This window comes from Corvus cornix, chromosome 7 (assembly GCF_000738735.6).
Source record: "Corvus cornix cornix isolate S_Up_H32 chromosome 7, ASM73873v5, whole genome shotgun sequence".
Taxonomy (NCBI): Eukaryota; Metazoa; Chordata; class Aves; order Passeriformes; family Corvidae; genus Corvus; species Corvus cornix.
In genome coordinates this window covers 36,728,469-36,753,630 of record NC_046337.1, presented here as the reverse complement: position 1 = coordinate 36,753,630, position 25,162 = coordinate 36,728,469, and the positions used below count along the sequence as shown (strand labels likewise).

At 48.1% G+C, this 25,162-nt stretch overlaps 2 protein-coding genes across 2 annotated transcripts in view; one reads left to right on the top strand and one right to left on the bottom strand.

Annotated features, from left to right (window-relative positions):
• FN1 (fibronectin 1) overlaps positions 1–1,172 on the top strand; it is a 51,213-nt gene extending 50,041 nt beyond the window's left edge. The window contains 1 exon segment of the mRNA XM_039554695.1: positions 315–1,172. Coding sequence (XP_039410629.1) covers positions 315–389 — 75 coding nt within the window. The 3' untranslated portion in view covers positions 390–1,172.
• Positions 1,173–4,699: 3,527 nt separating this feature from the next.
• Positions 4,700–24,751, bottom strand: ATIC (5-aminoimidazole-4-carboxamide ribonucleotide formyltransferase/IMP cyclohydrolase). Its single transcript, XM_039554696.1, has 16 exons — positions 24,645–24,751; positions 24,060–24,186; positions 22,800–22,876; positions 21,714–21,780; positions 19,335–19,423; positions 17,871–18,022; positions 17,583–17,739; positions 16,196–16,321; positions 15,996–16,103; positions 14,667–14,752; positions 13,450–13,539; positions 12,374–12,502; positions 11,359–11,451; positions 6,473–6,655; positions 5,464–5,619; positions 4,700–5,020 (listed from the first exon to the last, which is right to left on the bottom strand). The coding sequence occupies exons 1-16, from the start codon at positions 24,664–24,666 to the stop codon at positions 4,901–4,903; spliced, it is 1,782 nt and encodes a 593-aa protein (XP_039410630.1). The 5' UTR covers positions 24,667–24,751; the 3' UTR covers positions 4,700–4,900.
• Between the last annotated feature and the right edge of the window lie 411 nt (positions 24,752–25,162).

Genomic DNA, 25,162 nt, shown 5'->3' with positions numbered 1-25,162 from the left:
CCCTGTCCTGGTGTGATTCTGGCACGGGCGGCGGGGTCTCTGTAGGGCTCGAGGGCGAGAGCAGCATGTGGGTTCGTGCTCCCCCAGCAGTGCATGATGGCCCCCAGTGCACACACACACTGCTTGAGCTCACCCCACACACACAGTGCCTCAGTCCCAGCAGGGCCTCATTGCATGCTCCGAGGCCGTAGTGCATGGAGTGATTTCCAGCTGTGTGCTTTGTGCTGGGAAACAGCCCCACGGGCTGCCAACAGCTCCCAGCACAAACCACACCCAGGACAGAGCTCTAACTGGATTTCCTTCCCTCCTGACAGAACGTCAACTGCCCCATTGAGTGTTTCATGCCCCTAGATGTACAGGCAGACACACAACATCCACGGGGACAGTAACATCAAGCAAGACTTCTTGCGGCCATGGCAACAGACAAACCAAAGTATAAATCCCTATGTGCCACGATTACCATCCAAACTGGAGTGATGCTAGCAAAACTGCATCTAGTGAGAATGGCCCCTGCTCTGGAGCCATTTTCCCAGCTTAAGCTCAACTCACAGCTTCTCCAAGCGCCACTCTTGGAGTGTTTCAGACTTTCTCATGATTGATAGCAATTGTCTTGGTTTTGCTCAAAGTGTTGAATTCCAGTCAATATTTTCAAATTTAAAGGGGGCAAAAAAAAGGGGAGGAGGGGGAGATGTGGTAAATCACAAATTTGGTGGGGGATCAAAATACTGAGGGGGAGGGAGGGTGTACAAATTCAAGGTTCCTGTGCTATGCAAGAACATTTGAGTACAACATTACTGAGGTTTAGGGATAGGAAAGTCCACCAAACACTTCTGCTTTCACATAAGCGTGCAGCCAGCAATAAGATAGGAACAGCAAATCCAATCACTGTGATATTTAAAATATGCACAGTCCTAATTCTTTCTTGATGATCCTAGTATTTTTCTAGCTGTATCTTTATATCTCATACTGTTATTTATCAGTTTTGTTCCCCTGACCTTCAAGTGTTTTTATATGGGAATAAAATGTATGGAAGACACTTAGTATGCAGTTGACAAAGAGGAATTTGGTGTAATTATGATCAGTGATTATTTTTATACTGTAAGTGCCAAAGCTTTACTACTGTGGAAAAGAAAAAAAAACAACTCTTTTAATAAAAAGATTTACAAACCAGACATAGAGTTTAAGTGATTCTCTTTGCTGCCGTGGAATTTAGGATGAAGATGCTTATTCTGAGCTGGATTATTCTGAGCTGGATAATTCTGAGCGGGATGATTCAGAGCTGGAGTAACATTGCCTTGACACGAGATGGAACAAACATGCCCAAGAAGAGTGAAGTAAACCTCAAGAGAATATTGGTAGAGCAGTTTGTTAATTAAAAGCTTTCAGCTGCACCCCTGGCCCTGTAGAGCGCAGACAGTGGGTAGGTATGGCCCGGACAGGAGGCACAGGCTTGCTTTGGGGCAACAGGGAAGGGAGGGAAAGGCAAACAGCTCCTGCTTTTGCTGATGAACTGAGCTAGGGATGGTTCCATAGCTAGAGTTAAATAAGCTTTCAGAATTAAATAAGCTTTCAGTGGCACAGTTGCCAGAATTAGTGAGACTATCCAAACCTGTGAAGTTGAATGATTCAGAACCCAGCAGGAGCTGGCACCAACTGGGTCTAAGCCTGGGTGTTACAGGCACAGGCCCCTTTCTTGTCTCCTGTGCTTCTACCTCACAACCCTTTTGCAAACAAAGCCAGTGTTGATTAGAGTGAACCAAACCAGCAGTGAGTCCCTTTGCTTGCGCTGCCACGACCTGTACAGCCTTCGCAAACGCAGAACAGGACAGGTCCTGTCAGGATTGCTCAGCCCCCTCCCCAGCTACACGTGCACTGTACTGCTCCCGTCACTGGGATTCTCTGGATCCAATAAAGCATCACATGAAAACATGGTTTGGCTTCTTGACATGTGGCAGTTGCTGTCAGGGATTGCTATCTACAGAGCACCCCAAACCTCTGCAAAGAGTGGGGTGGTTACAGCAGCAGTCAGTTCTACCCCCGCAGTGTTCAAAAGCCAAACAAGTCCCTTATAAAACCTGAGAACTAGAACTAGCCTAGACAGAGACACTGAGTAATTTCCCATTAAACTAGATTGGTTTTCCCAAGTGAGGGCTACATATTTTGGACCAGAGAACAACTCTGCAACAATCCTTTCATGGTAAATAATTCACTTTGCTGATACACTGAAGAGGAGTCATAGCCCACCTCCTCTCCTCTGTCACATCACTTGTACCAGCAGCAACCATCTCCCTTCCCCACAGGGAGCATTTCAAGATAAAATCACTTCAACAGCACATTTTCCCAAGGTCCCTGTAGAGAGGATTGTCCGTGCCTTAAAGCACAAGGTGCTCACAGCAATGCCAAACCCTGCAGAATTTAAGCCCTTAGCAGTTCTCCAGAAGAGGAGGCACATCTCCACAGGATTTGTCTGCTCAGCTTGGGGTAGAGCCCAGGACCAACCAGTCAGGGCTCTCTGCTCCAGGGTCAAGTCCCCTGTGGCTTGGAAAAACAAACAAGTCCTCTGTTAGTGCTTGCCAAGGCCCAGAATGCTTCCTCCCTGCTCTCCGTTCACTTCCACGCTTTGGGAGCTCTTGTGCTGCCAGCACAGGGCCTGCCAGCGATGGTGCAAATCCCAGCCTGGCAGCAGCTGCTCCTCAGAACACATCAGCTGCAGGGACATTCCCTTTCCTCTGGGACACAGACACCAAGCAGAGCTCACAGGCCCCTTTTCATCCCTGCAAACATCCAAGGGAGAAGTCCTTCCTTCAGCCAGCAGAGCAGCAGCCTTCAGGAGGGGCTCTTACCCACCACCCCAGCCCTTTCCTACAGCCACTCTCACAGCTTCAGGAGAAGCTTCCTTCTGGAGGAAGGTGGCAGGCTAGTTGAAATTGTCACTGCAGCCCAGGGGACAAGCCATTCCCAGAGACATTCCTGTGAAGTCACACCTGGAACCAGACCAGAGATTTTTATCATCCTTTATCCACTCAAGTGGGGCAGGGTCATCAAGAACTCTTGTTTGGGACATTAAACAGTCCAAGTTACCCCCTCTGACAACTCCTGCCTGTCCTTTAACCTTACCACAGGCACAGCAGGAGGCAAAACCATCCCTCTACAGGTGCTGAGATGTTGTGTACAAGTCATGCAGCACAAGCAAAACAGCAGACAGGCCCTAGAAAGGTATCACCCTAGGCTGACATTTCCTATCTCATGCAGATCTCACCTGGAAGATCAGTCAGTACCTATTAACTTCCTTCAGTAAATAAACAGTGTCCCAAGGACAGCAAACAAAGCATCAGGGGAATACACAGAACAGGAGCTGCCAGATCCTTACTGCCAGTCTCTGGTTTAGCCAGAGAAGATGCAGGTACAGAATGGACAGAGAGATTCCCCAGAGAACCTCACAGCAGGGTCCGTGCCAGCTACAGCCACAACAGTGGGACAGAAAACACATGTAAGGAGCATCGTGGACTCTTCTCTGTGGAAGAGTCCCAACCCCCAACTTTTAAAGGAAAACGCCAAGCAATTACAGCTCATGGGAAGCAACAGCACAGGAAAGCCAGAGGCCAGGGTTGGGGTTAGCACAGCAAAGGGGCCAGGAAGAAATGGACCGTTTTTTATTTTGGATTGCTGTCTTAACCCGTACCAAAGCAGTAGAATGCTCTCTACTCTGTCCCGTGTAATCCAGTCACTTGGAAATAATCCACTGGAGAGATCAGAAAAGAGGAGTCTGCTCCCTTTCAGGCTGGAGCAAGGGCAGATGAAATGACAGCATTAAAGGAAAACCAGTCTTGAATACTTCCTATGTCCTAGGAAGTGTCTTTGCTTTGCTCCATTTGAACCAGTCTGGATCAAACAGGCAATCAGGTAAAACAAAATTCATGGCTACAGTCACAGCAAGTCAGCAGCAGAGCCAGGAGCACACCCAGAATTTCCCCTCTCCCAGGTCCATCTCCCACCTGGGCAGCCCTGCTTGAGCCAAGGGCACACATGGACACTCCCTGCTCTGCACTAGCTGAGAGCTGAGCCCACAGACGTGTTCACTGAAAAACTCTGGGCTGCTCCTGGGCAAAACTGAACAGATTTTATAAAGTGGAACCAAAAAGAGAAAATCCCTTTGGAACAGGCACAGTGATTGCCAGCAAAAATGTGTCTGGGCTCATCCTTCACTCCTCTCACTGTGCTCCAGAATTTCACTTTGCTTTTCCCAATCAAGAGTTCAAATCTGCTTAATGCTAACTGTGGACAGCAGAGAAGGGAAGTGGCTCTGGCCACTTCCCCCATTCCATGGTGTGGACTCTGCTCTGCTCCCAGTATGGGAACAGGCCTGTCAATGGGTCTTTCACCCTGGAGAAAGCAACATGGCATTGCCAAAGCACAGACTGTAGGTAGGACAGAGTGCCTCTTGCAAAGCACCTGCTCCCCCTTCTCCCACAGGGAAGAGGATAATGGATTAGAAGCACCTGCTGACTCAGTAAAAACCCCACCACCCCAATTCAGATCTTTATCTTCTATGAGAAGCTGAGCAGAAGCCAAGCTTTCACACCATTGCACAGGCCATCTAATGCATTAGTAGAGTCTGGACCATAAAACCTACCTCAAGAAGAAACCTTTTTCCTGAGGACACAGAATTTGGGTGACAGGGACCACGCAGACTGCACAAAGCTAACAACTGTATGTTTATTTGTAAAAGACACTGATTTTCTACACTGGCAGCCAACTTGTGCCACATCCTTCCCCCTTAACATGGGGGAAGGCCTCTTCACAGTGACCAGCTCTTGCTAAGCACAGGCTGCAGGAGCCTCCCAGTTCCACCAGTGACATTCTGGTCCTGGCTGCTGGTGAGGCTGTGCCCAGAGAGGGCTCAGTGGTGGAAGAGCCGGAGGTTGGTGTGGATGAGGGTGATCCCCAGCTCATTGCAGGCCTCGATCACGACGTCATCGGCAGCCGAGCCCGAAGGGGCAGCGATGAACTGCACTCCACTCTGCACACACAGGGGGGAGTGGAAGGATCAGAGGATGGAAAACCAAAATCCCCCTTGGAAGGAGTTGGCAGTCCCAGTCCTATATCCACATCCCACTGAATGAAGGCTTCCATCCCCAAAGCTGCTCCTCAGGGGAGCAGGAAGTTCTCCCTGCTGCTCAGAAATAACCCTAAAATGGTTTCTCTGGAAGTGACAGGCCTTGGCTTGATATTCCTAAATTGTTTAATAAACTTTAATCCCCTATTCATCCCAAATCTACAAACTGAGCAATGACTGGATAATTACTGTCCATGTGAGACCAGTAACCATCAGCAACATCCTTCCCAGGATCTGCTATCCTAGTGCAGGGATTTTGCTCAGCAGTGCACACAAAATGAAAAGCTCAAGCTGCACAGACACTCCCCTGGAGCCACCCCAACCTCCTGGCCCTGCCATGACCTTACCCGCTTGGCTCTGTCAACGTTATCCCTAAAAGGGAAGAAGGCATCGGAGCTGAGGGACACAGCAGACAGCTTGGCAATCCACTGCTTCTTCTCTGCTTCTGTCAGCTGCTTGGGCACCTCTTCAAACAGGGCCTGCCACTTCACCAGGTCCTCATCCTGCAGGCACAAGAAGCCAGCTCAGCCCCAGAGCACACGGCTCCATCCCAGCCAGGGGGATGAGTGATGGCATCCCTCTGACACTGGGCTTTCTGCTGCTGGGAACTTCACACCAGGGCGTTTAAAACACACCACCACCATCAGCTCTTCCTGCATCCTTTTAACTCCTTCCTTCTCCTCACCACAGGGCTTGAAGGATTCCTTCTCTCCCTCAATTCCAAGATGCTCTGCCTGCAGTGTGCTGCTCCATAAATGCCAGCAGGCATCTGGTAGATGACTTTACCCATGACCAATGGCAGCTCAGTTTATGATTCACCTTCTTAAACAGCAACTGCTCCAGTTCTTACCCCCTTAAACAAGCAACTGCTCACGAGGTGATTCACAAGGTCCCTAATCCAGCTCTTGGCTTTTGATACTTAAAAAGGACATACTATTTTGTTGTCTCACTGTGGCCTGTAACAGGGAGGTCAGAAGGATTCTGAGGATCTGAAATGCCACACAAACAAACAGCTCTGTGTGAGAAGGTGCCACTGACAGGACAGGGAGAACTGGAACATCAGCTGGAGCTTTAACCCATCCTCACTGCTGGGAAGAACCAGGAGCTGAAGCCAAGCTGCTCACTGAGGCACAGGGCAGGTTCCAGCTCCCAGGGCTGTGGGTGCAGTGTTGGAGGTGCAAATCAGGACACTTTGCCACAGGGCCAGTAAATGACCCTGGGGGATCACCACCCAGGACCCAGGATCCCCCAGCTCTTTGGGGTCACCCATTACAACACTCACACCAGGTGTAAGTCCTGCACAAAGACCTCGTCTGGCAGAGCTGTGCTGCAGGGGGAGCTGTGAGCAGCCCTCACCTCTCCGATGGTGTCGGTGACGTACTGATCGATGGCGTTGGAGATCTCGGCCCGCTTCACGCCTGCCTTGAACTTCATGGACAGCACGTGGGGGTGGTGCCGCAGCCACCAGTTGTTGGCCTTGTCCCCAGCCAGGCGCGTGCAGTGGATCCGGGACTGCTGCCCCGCGCCGATGCCGATGACCTGGAGCACAGGGGTACCAAGCACAATCTGAGATCACCACCACAGCTGCATTCCAGACAAGCCCTTAAGAACGGCCTCCCACAATTTAGCTGCTCCTCACCCATGCAGCTAAAGAGTGTAGGTAATGAGCAGGGAAAACTTGGGAAATGCCTGCATCCCTGATGCTGTAAATTGGTTACAGGGCCAGCTGTCTGCACTGCTAACTTCCACAGCTCTGCTGAGCTGACAGTCACACTCGAAACACGTATGTTCTTTCACCCTTCTAAATAACACAGCCCCAGCCATCAGAGTCAAACCCTTAACCTCAGGAGAGTGATACAGTTACGGCTTTTAAGGCAAAACAAAATCCTGCAGGTCACAGAAACAAATGTGACTGCCAAGAGCTGGCTGGCTTCCTGCCCCTTCTGGAAAAGGGCACTTCAGTCAGAGCATTAATGTCTGAGCCCAGATCACCCAAACACCATCATCTCTCTGCTGAGTCAGGCACACACAGCTTAACCACATCAGCTGAGAGGTGCAGTTCATCTGGCAAGGCTGATAAGAAAGTAACCCCACTGCTCACTCAGGAATGCTGGTCAGTGGCACCATTACATCCCATGAATTGTCAAGGCCCTGGAGCCACCACACATCTCCTGTGCTGCCATCTGCCAGAATCCAGGCTTTTTGAGATAGCTGCTGCTAACCCTCTTTAATAACACTTGTGCTTGATCTCTAACAGATAAGCAAAATCCACACAGTGGTTTTATCTCAAGGAAGCTGCTAGGAAAATACAGCACTTGCTCAGCTCAGCCACCAGGGATGGCAGACCTGGGCTGGTAACTTTTGTCCATCCTGTGGGTCCCGCTTCCATTTCAATCTGGAGATCTGACAGGAAACAAAGTCTCTCCCATCATTTCCTGCTCAGCCACATCTGAGCTGTTCCCCAGACTGTTCTCCAGGGACACAGTGCTGAGGCTCGAGGTGCTGGCCAGTGCCTCTGAGTTCCCAACGCAGACTGGGACAGATGGTAAAGCCATAAGTCAGAGGCTGCCCTCAAAGGAATGAGTCATTTGTCTTCCCATTCATCAAGATACAGTGACTTCACCTCTTACCAGAACCATAAAACATTCTGCTGGATCCTGTTCCCCCAAGGAGCAAATGAAAGGCTTGGGCTGCCATCAGATATGATCTGCTCAGCCATAACTGAAGTCATCAGTGCGTAAGAAACCCACAGGGATATTGGTGGTAGCACAAACACTGAACAGATGCCAAGTTTCTTACGGTTTAGTGGCACCTTCCCCCCGACAAACACTGCTGATGTCCAGCCTCTGCTCCCAACACACCCACTTAGAACTCGCAGGGGACCCTGGACCCTGAAGGAGCTCAGCTGCACACTGGTGTGTTATCACTTCCACAGGGGTTTATCCTCCCTCCCTACACAAAGGAGAGGGCTGGCTGTGTCCCACAGCACACCAGGAACTGCCACCCAGCCCTTCAGAGTGGGACTAGCAAAGCCAGGCTAAGGCAGGAATTTTTAGCTGGGGATGCAGATGTTGTGGAGTACCGGACTGGCTGCTGCTAAGCAGGGGCCAAAATACCATAAAACATTCCCAAGTTTCTGACATTTGGGATGTTCTGTGCCCTTTCCCAGACAGAACAGTGCCTCATCTTCATTACACCCCTGTGAGCTGTGGCCTGGCACTCCTTGATAGAATAGGGTGTTCTGCTACCTGTCAGCACCCAAGAACCTTTCTGAAAGAGCCGTTTCCTTTCCTCTGTGAACCACTCAAAATATTTCACTTTTTTTGTGACCTACATTTTGTCAAGAGATTAATAACTAAATTGTGGCTTGTATTCAACAACTCCAAAATGGCAGGGACTTTGTACTTCAGCTGATCAAAGTGATGCAGCCTGTACCATCTTCACAAGCATCCCCAAATCTACAGAGATTTATCTGCAACACAGGTTCAAGCCATTGTTTTGCCTTTCTTAAAACCACAGGTTTTGATGGAATGCTGCTGGGGAAGATTTCCTCAGTCCAGCCTGGAATTTCTGGTCTAGAGATTAAAAAAAAGAGTAGGTTGAGCTTCTGCTTAATGCAGCCTCTACACCTGTACCTGACTCTCCCCTCACACTGGCCTGTACCTATTCCCTCCCTTTTTCACTTTATAGAATCCTTCTTCCTACACCTCATCTCTCCCTGCCCCACATGGTGCCCTTCCCCCATACAAAAACACAGCTGAAACCTCAAAATCCTCCACAAAGGAGCCATTCCCCCTTTTCCTACACAAAAATTAATTATGTTTCTTTCAGAGTTTAATCTCCTGGGAATCCAAAAGTGCTTAAGCAGAGCCTATTAAGTGTGAGCAGTGAAAGGAGACAGCAGCACAGGGTGAGTAGAAAAAAAAAATCTATCACTAAATAGAAAAAAGACTGGGTGAAAATTAAGAACTACTTGAATAAAACACTTTGCTTCATAGGAGAGTCAAACACACTCCATAGCTGGAATGCTGTGCAACAGCACAGAGTGGATGAGATGGATAATGCCCAAAGGATTCTTGCAAAACAATCCAGACTGCTCTGGGTTTACTCAGATTTACCCTAGATAATGAATGAAAATAAAAACCCTAAAGACACTTGGAAATATAAAAATCTAATAAAGGACTTGACCATTGGGAAGACAAACAAAACAGTGAAGTCACTGGGAAAGCATAAGGTAAATTAACAGGTTTGTTTTATGCTACCGTACAGAGAATAAAGAAAGAATAATTTTAAATTGCTAATTTAAAACATGATGGTGTCATTAAAGCAAGTGTAAATCAGCGTGGTACAAGCTGAAAGTCAGCCAGAACAAGTGGAAGTGTTTATTGCAATTAGTGGCAGCTGGCTCCCTGCAAATTAAGTGACACTCAGGTCCAGAAATGCTTCCCACTCCACACTTTCCTAGGATGTAGTAACGCAGCTACCTCACTGGAGGGGCTGATCCACTCCTGAAGCCAGTGGAGCCAAGCTGTTAAACATTCTGGAGGTCTCATACACCAGAGTTTTCCTAGGCATCCCCATTTCCTAGGGATGCTGTGAGGCTGAAATAAACCCTGGAAAACCGAAAGCAATGGGACTGAAAGCAAGGTGGACTTTGCCAGACTTGGCTCACGTAACCCAAACCAGGTCAGATCCTGGAAGAGCATTTGAAGTGTAACAATGTGGAAGCTGCTTTCCATAATGTATTTGATTAAAATCTGCCAGCTGAACCCCTGCCTGCCCAGGCTGCTTCTCCCTGCTCCCTCCTGCCCTCTCCCTTCCATGTGGTACATCCATTACCACACACACTCTGGAAACATCTGCAGCACCACGCTCAGCCCAGACTTGCAAAAGCACGGGGGAAATTGGAGATGGCTGCTGTGATGAGGGAAAAGGAGCAAAGACAGCGACACCTTTGTTCTGGGGGTATGAGATCTAACGCTGCTGAGTGCAGAGAATCATTTAAAAGAAAAAAAAAAAATAACCAACATAAAGCAGAATAAAAGACAAATGCTGGCTCTCCAAAGACATATTCTGAGGAACCACACAGCCCCAGGAAGTCCTGTGAGACAGTCCTGCAGCATTTTCAGGCTGTACCAACAACCTGACAAAAACAGATCCGTGCCAATGCAAGGAGAGCACTGCAGCTCAATCTCAGTCTCCGCCTGTAGGGTTCACTCTTTGCTCCATTTTGCTGATTTATGATTTACTACAGCTCAAAAACACTCTTTGTCTTTTTCTTCCGTATTTTTTTTTAAAATAATCCATGTCTACTGAAAAACGTCCATGCTAAACAGCACCATTACAAGAATGATCCGCTGAGCAAAAATACAATTTCTATTACATTTACACCAACTTCTAGACAGCTGATTTGGGCCAAATGCCTGGTGATCACTTGGAAAGAAAGGATTTTTTTAAAATTCAAGAATCAAACTGAAAGAGGGGAAATTTAGGTTAGATACTAGAAAGAAATTCTTCCATGTGTGGGTGGGCGAGGCCCTGGAACAGGTTGCCCAGAGAAGCTTTGGCTGCCCCATCCCTGGAAGTGTCCAAGGCCAGGTTGGAGCAACCTGGGCCACTGGAAGGTGTCCCTGCCCATGGCAGGGGGTGGGATGAGATGGGCTTTAAGGTCCTTTCCAACCCAAACCACTCTGTGGCCGTATGATTCATCATCTCAATTACACATTTGGTAATACCCCTATAAATTCCAGCATCCATCATCAGTCTTTTTAAAAAAACATAATCAGGAAGAACAGAAGATTTTTATTGCCCTGGAGGTGTGAAAAAAAGAAAGCATATCCCATCTTTCTATGTAAAAAGTGAAAATAAAGAAGCATTTGGACAGTCAGAATCCAGCTGTGAAATCTACTGTAATTTCCTAAGGCTCTACACTGACTACAAGACTCCCTGAGAAAAATGATGTGAAAGAACAGAGTAGTTAGAAAGAAATTACTGAAGGCCATAGTGCAGAAGCACATAAGAGCTTTTCCATCCCCACCAATGCAAGAGCCAGCCCTGCCATTACCATGAAAAAATGACAGCAAGGTTTTGAAGCAGCCTCTTGAGGAACAACTGTTCTGCACAGCGCTGTCCAGGGCAGCTCCTCCGGCCCTGTGCAGCAGCTCCCTGTGTGCTGGAGGCTTTTGCAGGCCGGCCAGGGCAGCCTGTGAGCAGTGGGGTGGGGAAAGCCCTGCTGCAGTTACCTGCCCGTCCTTGGCGTAGCAGACCGAGTTGGACTGGGTGTATTTGACAGCGATGCTGGCCACAATCAGGTCTCGGACAGCAGCCTCGGGCAGCTGGAACAGAACACCACTGTCAACACCACCCTGACACCCAGGAGCAGCCATGCTACACCCCAGCCCTCACAGTTACTGAATCAGACACAGGCAGAACAAGGTAGCTAAAAATACCCTGGATTGTTCAATTACCAGCAAATTTTGTTTAGATTAAAACCCATAAATGATTGGTTTGGCAGCTGATCTCCCAACTCTCAGGGGTAAGACTCAATCTCACCAGGTTCTATCACTGGCCTTAAGCCTGAAAACTCCTCTGCATTTACTGTCATCAGATGTGCTCATAGGCAAACACCAGGACCACAGCAATTAGAACAGCTCCCAAAATCTGTATTATTTTTAAGTTCCATTCCTAATTTATGAAAACAGTTTTTATTACCTCAATGTCTGAACTTGCTTCTGAGCCCATGACTAATCATGTGCTCATTAACATCTGTTTTTTTAATAAGAACGAGATCAGAGACAAACAAATCACTGAAAACTTTCTGGTGATGTGGGCTCCAATTGCTGAGCAATAACAGCCAGGCCAGAGTTTAAACAACACAGTGCACACAAAAGGGTGATGTAAACGAACAGTCAGGAGATGTGATGGATCCCTGGCACATGGCTGTCTCACCATAAAAAATTGCACACAGTAGCTTCTTGTTTACAGAGAGTATTTACAAATATTGTGGTAGTCTGAAATAATGGGAAAGGTCCAGCTCCTCTTTGATTCCTCCAAGGAATCTAAACCAAGGAAAGCTATCTTGATTTACCCAAGTATATTAGGTCCAGAAAGTCCGCTGCATTGTTTGGTAAGAGCCAGTTAAATCTCATTAAAAAATTTTAGGAGCTTTTAAAATTGCCCAGTGGTGACCTCCTTGATGAAGGCACAGCAGTTCATTCATTCCACGTGTGTTTAAGCACATTTATCTCCCAAACTCACATTTTTATTCTTGGTGACGATGTTCTTGAACAGCGACCGGTCGATGACCGCGTTGTTCCTCTTCTGCATCAGGTTCAGCCCATAGAGGGTTCGAACCTCCAGGTCATCGGGCTCATAGTGGGGATCCATCTGAAAGCCAAAGACAGGCCAATGAAGCACTTTCAGCCCAAAACCTACTGTCTTCCAGTTTTCACACAAAGGGGAAAAACACAAGAGTCTTCCAGCCTTCCAAAGGAAGGCAGAAATATCTGGAGCTGCTTCCTACATGCCTCAGGCTACAACTCCCACCCCTCTACGGCATTCAAGGGAACAGCAAATGTGATTATTTCCAGAGCTGCACTCTTGGGGCACATCTCCATCCAAGCTGGAAGCATAATTAACTTACACCAGCATAGGGATCAGGTTAACTGCAACTGTGACACTGCACTCAGGCCCACCCGTGCATGGCCTTTTTCAGAATTTTGGTGGCCCCAGCTGAGGTTTCAGACAGGAAACAACCCAGACTGAGGTGACCAGCTCTAAACAGGAGCATGCACATGCTTTTATGTGGTTTTCCTAATCCGCTGAAATGTTTTAGGCCAACTTTCCTTAGCACTGCTCTGCATTCAGTCCTAAAGAGACAGGCTTCACCACTACGACCTCATCCTTGCAAAGTTAATTAATTCCAGAGGTAATCAGCTGCCAAGACTGTCTGCAATTTCATTCCTTCCTGCCTGAAGCTCCTGAGCCATCTTCTCCAGCTCCCCTGGCAGCTACAGTACAATTGGAACTTCAGCTAAGCCTTGCATTTTCTTTCTGTGATGCTACCGTGAAGTTCTTTGCTCATTTCTCTCTCAGAGGCAGCAGAAATAGGACCTGACAGCAATCTGTGATCTATTAGTCCTGTTCACCAAAACTGGGTGATTTTGAAGTCCCAATCACTGCAGGAACTAGGAAGGAAACCTGACACTGACTTGGCCACATAATACTAATATTCCTTCACAAGCATGCTGGCTGCAGCATGTAAAGGTGCATCATCTCAGGTCCAAAGTGTCTGTGCTTCCAGCTTCATCCCTGACTGGAGCAGGGGTACAAACCTGGAGGACACAGTAAGCACCATTCTTCTTTTTGGAAAGGATTTTGAGAGCTTCTTCCTCATAGCCAGGAGCCACCACACCATCGGACACCTGCAACACACAGATTTCAGCTTCCACAGGAGAAAAATGAAAGGGGGGCTAAGCCTGAAAGCTCCACTTGCCATTCCCAGAGAGGCACACACACCTCTCCTGGGGTCTGTATGCATCCTACAATAGCAAAAGCACTGTTACACTACACGTTTCAGTCCTGGAAACAAAAACCAGCAGAGCACTGTGAGCTCCTGGCAGGGGTTAGTAAAAAGCACCCCACATCACTTCAAGCAGAACGGAACTAATAACTAATATCCTCCTCCGGGGGAAAACAGCTTGACCATGACATCCCCACTTCTCAGCCTCAACAGTAAACGTGCCTTAAAAACCAATAAATTCTTATTTCAACAGTGACACTCCTGAGGAGGTAAAACCATTGGCAAAAGAGCTGTTAAGAGCATGGAAACTGAGAGTTTATATTCATCAGTGCCATGAAGCGATACACAACTTTCACATTTGTGTCTTACAGTGTGGGTGAGATTTTTTCAGTTTTCAGCAGCACTGTAGCAAATATTACCCTCACAAACCAGCTGAATGTGCTCTTTCATTTGTTTGACATCATAAAATCACAGAATGGTTTGGTTTGGAAAACACCACCTCATTCCATCCTGCTGTGGACAGGGACATCTCCCACTAGACCAGGTTGCTCCAAACCCAAAAGGTTCTGTGATTCTAAGTAAAAAGCACAGCCTGGGAAGTGGCTGACCCTACCTGTAACTGGTAGGTAGCAACCTGTGTCCAAATTTCTGCCTGGGGCAAAGGGCTGCCCATCAACATTCCAGCCCTTTACTTCTCCCATGACATCTGCTCAACCAGAAACTTTTGACAGCCTAACCAGGGTTTCTTTCCAGAGGTCTGCAATCATCTCGTGGAAAGCAGCACTGCCAGCTCTGCTATTTCACAGGCTCTAGCACACAGCCAGGTGTTAATAGGTAGGAAAAACAAATGCATCAAAAGACTGGTGTAAATTCTGCACTCCAGATCAGAGATTACACAAATTACAAAAACCAGTAAAAGTCTTCCAGGTAAAATAGGTTGATTTCCAGTGAAAAGGCTGCTACAAACCAATGGCTGCATCTAGAGTGATTGTCCTTGATACCCTAGAATGATTTTCTGCTGTCACTAACCTCTCTGGAGATGATCTTGGCAGTAGCCACGTCGCAGGTATCAGACAGGGCAATGAAGTCACCGAAAGAGGACATCCGATCAGCACCTGAAAAATCCAGACTTCACTCCTTTATCAAACTACAGCATCACACAAAGAAAACTCTTCACTCCTACAGTCCAGTCATTTGCTATGAGAGCTAAGAATTTAATCCCACCGCAAAAATAACCAAAAAAAAAGAGGCCATAAAAGCAAGAAGGATGAAAAATCCTACCTCAAACACATGGACCTTTAAATACTCCCATAGTTCAGATATTCTTCCTTCTTCACTGCCTCTGTCAAAGCTCTAACTCTCTAATGACTACCTCCAGCACTGCAAGCAGCTCAGCTGTACCCTTGGTGGCAAGAGGACAAGGAGAGGCAAGGATCACACAGAAAGATTTTAGATGGGAGACAGTTGGAAAAAGAGGAAAGCTTTTAGATGGCTATGCTCCCACCTGGCTTTTCCTGCAAGAAAGCAGACCCAGAAATGTAGCAACTTTTTTCTTCTTCTTTTTTTTTTTTTTTAAATAAGTATTTTCTGTATTTAATGGTATAGCTAAGGTGAACTCAATTCCCATCACAAATGCTCCACTACTCAGCAAGGTCAATTCTTCTGTCCCTGCCATTCTAAGGGTTTATTTTTCTAGCAATCGTGCAGTTGTTTTGTGACAGCAACACTCTAAGGTGGTCTGTGAAGAATGAATCCAAGCCAATGTGCTCCTTAGCAAGTTTGCCTTGTTTTCTATAATCTGTGCAGCTTTTCTAGGAATGCCATGGAAAATGAGAGATGTAGCAAAGTATCTCAGCTAAGCAGAGGAAGCTGGTTTTGTCTACTTTTTTTAGCTTCTTTTGTGAGCTCTGCCATACAAAAGCATTAAAAAACCCCCATCAAATACCAGACAGAAACATCTCTACTCCAGTTAAATATTCCTGAGCACGCCAATTATGAGTGTGCTACCAGCACCACTGCTCACCCAGATCCTTTAGTCAAAGTCCCACATATGTGTGTGTGTGTGTGTGTGTGTGTAAGCACACATTTAAACTTACAAATGTATCATCTTACAGGTCTTCTATATTCACCAAGGAACAGAATCCAAAGTGGTTTTAGCTCTTTGAAACAGTCAGTATACAAGGGCTGCTCTCTTGGAGAGCAGCTTTTGATAGGCAATCAGGCAGATCCTCATGGAGAAAAGCCCTCTGGAGGAGGAGTGTGGTGCAAAGGGAAGAGCTGAGAATGCTGCTCAGGTGCTGAGCCCCGAGCTCAGCTCTTTGGACAGGCGGGTTTGCCGCGGTTATATGGAGCCCTCACCTCTGCTCCGGGCGTAGGCAGAGGCCAAGGGCGTCAGGGTCTTGTGGAAGTCGTGCACCATGCACACTTGGGCCTCCTCCTCGCTGAGCGGAACTCCAACAGCAGCACCTAGTGGGAAACACGAGCCAGGGCACTCAGGCTGCTGCTGCCTGCCCCAGGACCTGCCCACACAGCCGGGGGACGAGCACATCCCACCCTACCTGCGGGACTGACGTGCTTGAAGGAGGCTGCGGCTGGAATGCCCAGTGCCTGCTTGAGCTCCTTCACCAGCTGCCAGGCATTGAGGGCATCGCAGAGGTTGATGAACCCGGGAGAGCCATTCACCACTGCAAACACAGCATAGGGACACGTTAAAGTAGCCAAACCCTTCTCCCCAGAGCCTGGAGAGCCATTCACCACTGCAAACACAGCATGTGAACACGTTATAGCAGGCAAACCCCTCTCCCCAGAACCTGGAGAGCCAGCACAAAGGATTTCTCCCAGCAAGCACTCAAATCACTTTAAACTGTTCTTGTTCAATGACCCTGGCTCCTCAGCAACTGGTGGAGTGCCCAGAAATGCACACCAAGAGTAAAGGCCATTTAAAAGTCTGCTGTCAAAACGTTTTGCTCTGGCCCTGAAAGAAGAACTGCTCACACTGACATGGCAGCACTGTGAGCATTTCAGGAGACTGGAGGAGAAAAGACCATTTTAACAATAATCCAGGAGCAGTGAACATAGCATTGTTCTGCTGCCATACTGGGAGGCAGAGCTGCAAGCAAATCAACCTCCAGTGCAGGAATGGAAAAGCTTCCTAAGAGGTCCCAGAGTTGAAATGGGGAAAACGCTGCAACACAAAGCTACACTGCTTATTCAGCAGGACAATGCCTGCACACATTGAAAGCAGTCTCGAGAACAGGAGTAGCCAGACTTTCCCTCCAAAACAGGGGTTTCCCTCACTACTGTGGCAAGTGGCACACCCTGTAAAATGGCAGAGAGACACACCAGACCTGTCTCAAATTTGCAGGTGGGACTAGTATCCTTTCCTGCTCCCACCATCAGCAGAAGCAGCATTCTACAAAACCAAGGTAACAACCCCCTGCTCAAAACCATCAAAGAAAGAAAGACAAAAAAAAAAGAACAAAACCAATTCAAACCTAGAGAAAAACAGCTTGATTTCTAGGCAGAGTAAACAGGGACACACACAAAAAAAATGGGGAAGATACTAAACAAGGAAAAATGGCAAGTAGAAAAACATCTTAAAAGGATGACAAGGTTTTCCTTTGCAAAATCTGGATCTAATGTCAAGCAGAAAGTACACTACACAAATCTGTTCAAAGTATCTTGGACACACAATCCTACACTGACAGAGAACACAGAGCTGCAATTGGTCTTGTGGGGCTCAGCAGAGCAGCTTTCCTGTCTCACACAGCTCAACTTTTGAATTGCTAAGTTAGCGCCATTCAGTAATAAAGCAGCTGTGAAGGCACTGCTGGCCATTCCTTGACTAAGGTACACGACAGTCTTTCAGTTTCAAAGACATCTCCAACCACCTCCATTCCCAGCTATCCCAGAGCTCCCTCTTGGCCAGCACAGCTGAGGCCTCACCTGTCAGGGGCAGTTTGGGTCTCGTGGTGTAGAGCTGTGCAGGACTCTGATGAGGATTCATGCCGTACCTCAGGGGCAGCTGGGACACTCCCTTGCTGTACTCCTTCCTGAAATAGTCAGAGATGGCTGCATCGTACTGAGCAGTGTGGGTGAAGGCCTGGGGAAACAATGGGCAACACTTGTCAACTTAGAAACGTCAACTTACAGAGGATTTGGTGTTTAAAGAGGTAAAGAGCCAAAGGCACATGAGCCTGGCCCAGCCCTTCATGGCAGGAAAATGTGACCAACCTTCAGTGCCAGCAGGCGCCGGGTTTCCATGGCAGTGTCTTTGTCCCTCGATGCTGCCATCTCTTTAGCTACGGCAGAGTAGTCTGCAGGGTCACACACGACTGTCACACGGGCGTGGTTCTTGGCAGCTGCCCGCAGCAAGGCCACTCCCCCTGCAAGAGAGGGGCACAGGCGTGAAGCACTTCCCTCCTGGACACAGCACAATCAGGAGGCATGGCTGAGGCCAAGAAGAGACGTGCACCATCAATCCTTTGTGCCAGATGAATGTGTCCCCTCTCTCCAGCACAGAGAGGAGTGAGAATGCTCTTCAAAACGCCCAAGGCTGGTGCGTTTGACTCAATCTGCTGCTGAAGGTGCACACTGACTGGCCTTGGCAGAGCCAGGCAGAGCTGCAGGGGCGAGGAAACAGGATGTGGGTTGTGATGAGCAGGTGGGGGCAAGAATGTCTTCGAACAGCACAGCCACATCCCAAAGAGGATGGCTGTCCCCACACATAGCTTAACCACCATCCTCTGCACGCTGGGCCAGGCAGGGGTCTGCAGAAAGATTTGCTTTCATGCTGCCAAACAACAGAGGTTCCCAAATGTCTCTGCAAATAATAATGAGTCTTGCCCAGGTCCTCTGTGTGAGATAAAATGCCACACTTCTTCCTTCAGTCTGACTGCACTGCTATTGCAACTCCTTAAATCATACAAGATACTAGGCTGTTGCAAAGGAAAAGTAGAGGCTGGCACTGCTTCATGCAGAGCAAGCATTACTCCATAAAACATTTAATAGAGAGGTCTGCTGGGCATCATTTGGACTAAACTACTGCAAGAAAATCCAATCCCAATCCAACCGCATGGCGCAAAACTGCACCTGTACTGTTCACAGGCTGCCAAGCAGAGATGCTGCAGTGAAGGAACAGCAAGCCTTTGGGGTTAATAAGTAGCAGCAAGAGAAAACATGCTAATGCAGGTGTCCATGCTTCCCAACTCAGGTCCTGAGGACACTCCCACATATTCAGACCAACCCCTTTCCTTGCAATGGCTTCCTGCAGTGAAGCTCTCAGCCATCCTCAGAGCACTTTCAGTGGTTCAGCTTTGCTCTGCAAAGTTCATGGTTTTTAAATTTCTATTACTCTGTCAGGCTGCAAAAGGGGTTTAGTCTGCTCTCCATGTTTCAGTAGGAAGCATGGTCCACTAGGCCTTTCCAAGCACAGCCCTCAGGCTCCTTTTGGGCAGTGCATGACTTCCCCCATGCAGCACGCCTTGCCAGCCTGTTATTGCCATTTTAATTGCTTAAAAGCAACAAGGCTTACCCAACTATGCCTTCAGTCTGCTCCTTGCTGCTCCTGAGCTCTTGAGCAGACTTCCTTTATAGGTGTGCAAGGCCACCAAACAAAAAGAGAAGAACTGAGACCACTCAAGAGTTCAGAAGCATACAGTCTGTCTGGAAAGCAGATTTGCTCTCCCTTTAACTTACCAATATCAATCTTTTCCACTGCGTCCTGTACAGTCACACCAGGAGAAGATACAGTCTTCACAAAGGGGTACAGGTTGCACACTACAACTCTGAGAATTGAAGGGGAAAACTGGATTATTCAGGAAGAAATAAAAGGGCCAAACTGGGCTTGGCAAGCCCAAGATATCACCAGTGATTTTATGGTCGTCTCTCAGATCAGGGACCAGCATAAAATCCTGTGGCCAAGAATGGTGCTCAGCCCAAGGGCAAGTGATGGTACAGTGCATTAGGACATGTAACTGAACTCTGTGTATCAAACCATGTCAGTACCACAGTTTACAGCAATCAGATTAAAGGAAGAGCTTCTTTAAATACATGTGCCTGAATATAAATGTTTAGTGATTTTAGTCCACACTTGAGCCATTTGAAAGGCCTTCAAAGTGGGCTCTCAGCAGTACTGCAAATGGGCATCCACCAATTCTCCTAAGAGAGTAAGCACCCCGGGAAGGTCCACAGCAAACAAAGTGCAATCAATCTAATTTTCCACAACTTTTCCAAGAGCAGAAAATGACCTACATGTCACCTTCTGGACTTTTAAAATACCAACAACATATGACACCTGAGTGTGCAGCCCAAATGCCATAAAGCTTCTGTAGCACATGAAAGCAGGGGAGAAAATCGACTTTTCCCTCTCAAGCCAAAACTGGACCTTACTGGAATTAGTTTTTCCATCTGATCTAGAAGCAGGTCTGTATTCCAGCAAGCATGATGTAATAACTTGCCTGTCCCATCCTACCAGAGCCACAGGAACTGCAGTGAAAGGCAGGATTTGTTCTGACCTTCACAAACAGGGTTTTTAATCCAAGAGAATTCATTTACTCTCTTGATCTGAGTACATGAAGGTATCAAACTCCAAGGTGTGCTCAGTATGGCACGGAACTGCTGTGATGAGTACCCTTGCGTCCAAACTTATAACATTTCTTTGTTCCCACTCCATGTGAACTCCAGAAGAAGGGATGATAAGCTTCCAGTATGGCTTTCAAAACCCCTCATGTCTCTAAATTTCCTACAATGTCTTATTTTCTTTTCTGTTTCTCATGCCCCCTTCCCCCCAATCCATTCATGCTCCTGACCTGTTGCAAACCATCAGGAATCTGTGGACTTTAACACTGCTAATGCTTTTATCTGTGCAAACCAAGACAACCAGTACCAGGCTTTCCTTCATTGACTTGGATATGCAAATTTTATGCAACTATGCAAAGACAGTCCTGCTGAGGATCAACTACTTCTGCTTTTTGCAAGAGAACCTGAATCCAAATTATCAGTCTGCATGCAAGTGCACAATAAGTCACTGATGTAAGGGCACGTTATTCCCCCTGCAATTCAGCAGAGCCTGCTTTAATATGCAGCATGCTCTGAAGAGCCACCACTGCTGAGCCATCTAAGAGGATTCCTGTGGTTTTAAATTTCAGGTTTTCAAATTCAGCCCAGAAATCCATCCATCAGTTTTTAAAAGTAATTTTACAACTCCAGATGCATTCTGGCCCACAATCATACTGTACCTCCCACCCTGGGTACACCTACAATTTGCTACATCCAGCTCAGCCATTTGTTTCTGAACCAGGAGCTGCTCCCTGACATATAACTGGTTATTCGCAAGCAGTAGTTGGATGTTAACACCAGTTAGTCACATACAGCCCCAAACTACCCTGTGTGACTGCACCAAGTAAACACATTCCAACAAAAACTGAAAAAAAAGAAATAAATCTTTGGTACATTAGTGCACAAAATGGGTTACTTCAGTTTCTGGGTGCAGCTCACTTGCTCCCAACACAGCTCGCAAAGTTTTAAGTTTTCTGTCTCTTATCTGTGTGTTTTCTGTCTGAACAAACGCCATGTTCCTGACCTACTTTCCGTGTCTATTCTTTATTTATGTGTTGAAACTCAGTAAACATTATGCAAATATCAAAGGGTATATTTACTAAACAAGCATTTCAAAATCGGGAATTGCCATCTGATCAGACACGTGGAACCAACCTGAGGGAAGATGAGCCAGCTCCCAAACTACTGAACTCAACTCTGCAACACATGCAACGTGGCCCTACACTGACTGCGTGTAACGTGTCAGAATTCCCAGGGAACCAGGAGAAATTCAGACCTCCGAGTCCCCAACGTAACCTTCCCAGTTTAGTTTTCTCTTGCTCCAAATGGTGAAGAGGCACCTGTAGAAAATTATACTTTTAAATACATTGCATGTCCTGCCAGGGCAAATAAAGGAGACTGCAGATCTGCTGGTGTGTAGATGTTACAATCCCTACTGCTCCCCTTTCTTGGTGTTGACTGGGCTCTAATTCTGGTTTTTGATCACTGATGGATTGCATCACATCCCCCAACATTTACCTTACAAGGCTGAAATCCTGTTTCTTCATATCAGCATTATCCTCTGGAATATTGCGAGCCAAGATGCCTAGTTACAAAAAACATCTTCATTAAAAAAGAACTAAATAACCAACAGGTTTTAATTCAACATCTCCCTTCACACTGTGCTTTTTCCCTCAGAGACTTTCTATAGTAACATTTTCATTCTAGTTCAGACAGCACCCTCAGCCCCTGCTCCTTTATTCCACTCTAGGGAGTCTTTGGCTGTTCAAATTCCACACTAACAGGTGTTCTTCCCTGAAGGCCAAATCCTAGAGCATTCCAAGTACTGACCAGCAACCTCAACAATGTACTTTCTAAGCACTCAGTTGCTACCCTTAAAACACTGAAACCATCATTAAGGACTTCATGGCAGAGAAAAAGGGCACCTGCCCTTTGAGACAAGGGAAGCAAGAGAGAATGAGCAGTGCAGGTGGCTGGTGGGGTCTGGGAACTCAGAGAAACACGAGGGTGACAGGGTGGCACAGTGTAAGGAACAGCACAGTCCTGCGTTTAGGGTCATGGGAGATTGTCTCCAGCCCTCACATACGATGGGCAACAGGTTCCACGTGAGGTAACTCAAGCACAACAACAGGAGATGAGAGAGCAGGTGGATTAATGTGCTGACAGACCACTGATCAGAGACCCTCCCTGCTGAAGAGGAGTCAGAGAACATCAGAGCATGCAGAAATCACCCCCAAAGCCTACGCTGTTGTGTTTCTTATGCTGCTCACCAGACCCACCCACAGGTTAAACCCCGTGGAGCTCCCTGCCCCAGCACGTCTGCAGCTGACTCTGCAAAGGCATTGACAGAGAAGCTCTGTTACTCATAGCCCCGGGGAGAGAGCTCTGCTAACTGTAGAGATGCCAGCATAGCAACAAGGAGGTAATTCAGCCACCCTGCACTTCTCCACCCCTTGGCTTTTCACCTCTCCTTCTGTTCCTGGAGTAAATCTGTTCTCATTACTCGGTTCTTCCACACAATCCTTAAAAAAGACATCTGTCAACTCCTCCTTCCCACCCTCCCTGCCCTCTTCTAGACTGAAAAATGTATTAGTAGAAACATACCAGCGTGGACTGCAGGATGAAGGGTTTTCACACGTCCACCCAGCATCTCAGGGAAGCCTGTCAGGTCCGAAACATCTCTGCCCAAGAAGAAAACAGCAGGGTAACAGATGTGCCACACTGACTTTATCTAGAGGTTGAATGACCCAAACCAAAAAAAGTGTATAAATTTCACTACAAAATCCACCTACGCCGAAGGGACAACAACATGCTTTTCCCATGAATGGAAATAGAGTTCATGGGTCACACCCAGCTAAGAAGTGCAGTTATTTCTTGAACACACTGGAATAACCAAGATAAACAAACCCCAAGTCAGAGTGGTTTGTAGAGAGAGAGAATGGAAGGCCGTGTGGAGGTGCTCTTCCTCCCAGCTTAGTTTCACTACTCCTTGTGACTGTTTAGGGTGGTAAATAACAATAATGAGGGAAGACAAAATGTGAGCATCCTTTGCTTCAGGCTTCATTGACAGCACAGCCAAGGAAAGAAGTTGGAGAGACACAACCAAGTGCTGGGTAACAGTGAGCTCTGGGGGTGATGTAGATTTGTGCTGGTGTGTCCCAGGAGCCACCCACTGTGTTCACGGGGAGCAAAAATTGAGTCAGTCACCTGTCCTGCCAAATAATTGTCATTTTTTTCATCACTGCACTGAAACCCATTTTTGTTTAGCCAGAGGTGTTTTTTAAATCACAGCATGGAAGAAACCAGAACAAATTTCCCTAGAACCATGGGCTAAAACAGCCAGTGACTATACCTGACCTTTTTCTAACAGTGGATGCACAACACTTAAAGGCTCTGTCTGCATTAAGTGATTGTGCTGGGAAAATTATTTGTGACCAATGACATCCAGTGAGCTTTAACATGTTCCTGACACATCAGTGCTGTCCCAGGACTAGGCAAAGATCAGATTTCACCTGGCTGTGAGGAGGTGCACTCAGGGCAGATTATGAACAGCAAGGTAACAGATTGCCCCACGGAAACAAAGCTGGCTCAAGGCAGACGAGGCATCCCAACAAAAAGCTCCAACACCTCTCTGCACAGTAACACTCCTCAGCTTCAGCCAACAGACCCCTGAATAAGAAGGTTCTGAAGTTTGCTTTGGGGCAGGGTTTTCCTTTTTTTCTTTTTTTTTTTTTTTTTGTTTGGAAGGGAAGACTTACTTTCAGATCAGTTTTCAACCACTTTTGTTCACAGAAAAAACAATTTAAGTAACCTCCGGGCCCAAACGAGCATTTTTGGTAGTGATGTACAGGGGAGTGTGTGTACCTGACAGGCAAGCCAGCATCCCTCAGCGACTTGGCTGTTCCTCCGGAGGCAATTAAACCCAGGCCAAGTGCATTCAGGCTCTTCGCAAATTCCACCAGGTTGGTCTTGTCAGAGACGCTGAGTAAAGCTGGCACACGGGAAGAGCACGAGTGTTTGGGTTTAAACAGTGGAACAGAGAAAACGACAGGATTAAGCGAGTGAAGCTTTTATAAGTTCCGTAGTTTAGCAGTGTATGCGGCGCCAGGTGCCTGAGGAGGGGAAGGGGAGCACCAGAGCCTCGCGCTTCTCCTCAGGCGAGGCCGCGGCCTCAGGGCGCCCAGCGCGGAGCCGCATCGCCTCAGCGCGCTCCCGCTCCCCGAGCCCGCAGCGGCCCGCCCCGGGAACACGGGACACCCGGCCCGGGGGGCACGGGCAGCGCCTGCCCGCCGCCGGCACACCGCGCGGGGACCGCCGCTCAGGCGCCTTCCGGGGCCGCCCTGCCGAGGCGAGCCGGCGGCCATTGCGGGGCCGGCGGCGGGGCAGCCCCCCACCCCTCACGGACACCCTCTGCGCGGCCATCGGCGGCCAGCGCCCGCCCCGCGTTACCGAGCTGCTGCCGCGCGGCCATGGCGCCGTCGGTGGGTGCAGGAGGGCGCGGAGGCACGGAAGGGACGATCAGCGGCGGCCCGGCGGGATTTGGGCGCACGGGGGCGGGAGCCGGAGGGGGCGGCCCGGGCGGGGCGGGGAATGGAGGGGGGCGGCGGTGCCCGGTTCGGGTGGCGGGCACGTGTATTTTGGGACACACGCGTGTCCTCGGGGTGCGATAGCGGGGTGCGATAGCGGGGTGCGGTGCCCTGGAGGGTGAGGATGGCCCGTGGTGTTGTGTGCGCCACGTGTGTGCGAGCGGGTGTTCCTGCTGCACATGTGCTCAGTGCGTGAGTGTGCGCGACATGGGTGCACCAAACATACAGACACACGCACACATACACACACACACACACACATATATATATATATATGCACTGACATGGGTGCACCACCCACACGCAGAGGTACGTGTATGTGCACAGACATGCGTGTGCACACATACAGAGTTTTCCGCGGTGGGAAACCCAGCTTAGCAC

Excerpts from the sequence above, each read along its gene's own strand:
- ATIC (XM_039554696.1), bottom strand. The coding sequence starts at position 24,666 with ATGGCCGCGCGGCAGCAGCTCG. Across the intron at positions 24,187-24,644 it reads GGCCGCGCGGCAGCAGCTCG|CTTTACTCAGCGTCTCTGAC; the intron begins GTAACGCGGGGC and ends CCCGTGTGCCAG. Across the intron at positions 16,322-17,582 it reads ACCCAAACTGCCCCTGACAG|TGGTGAATGGCTCTCCCGGG; the intron begins GTGAGGCCTCAG and ends CTGTGTTTGCAG.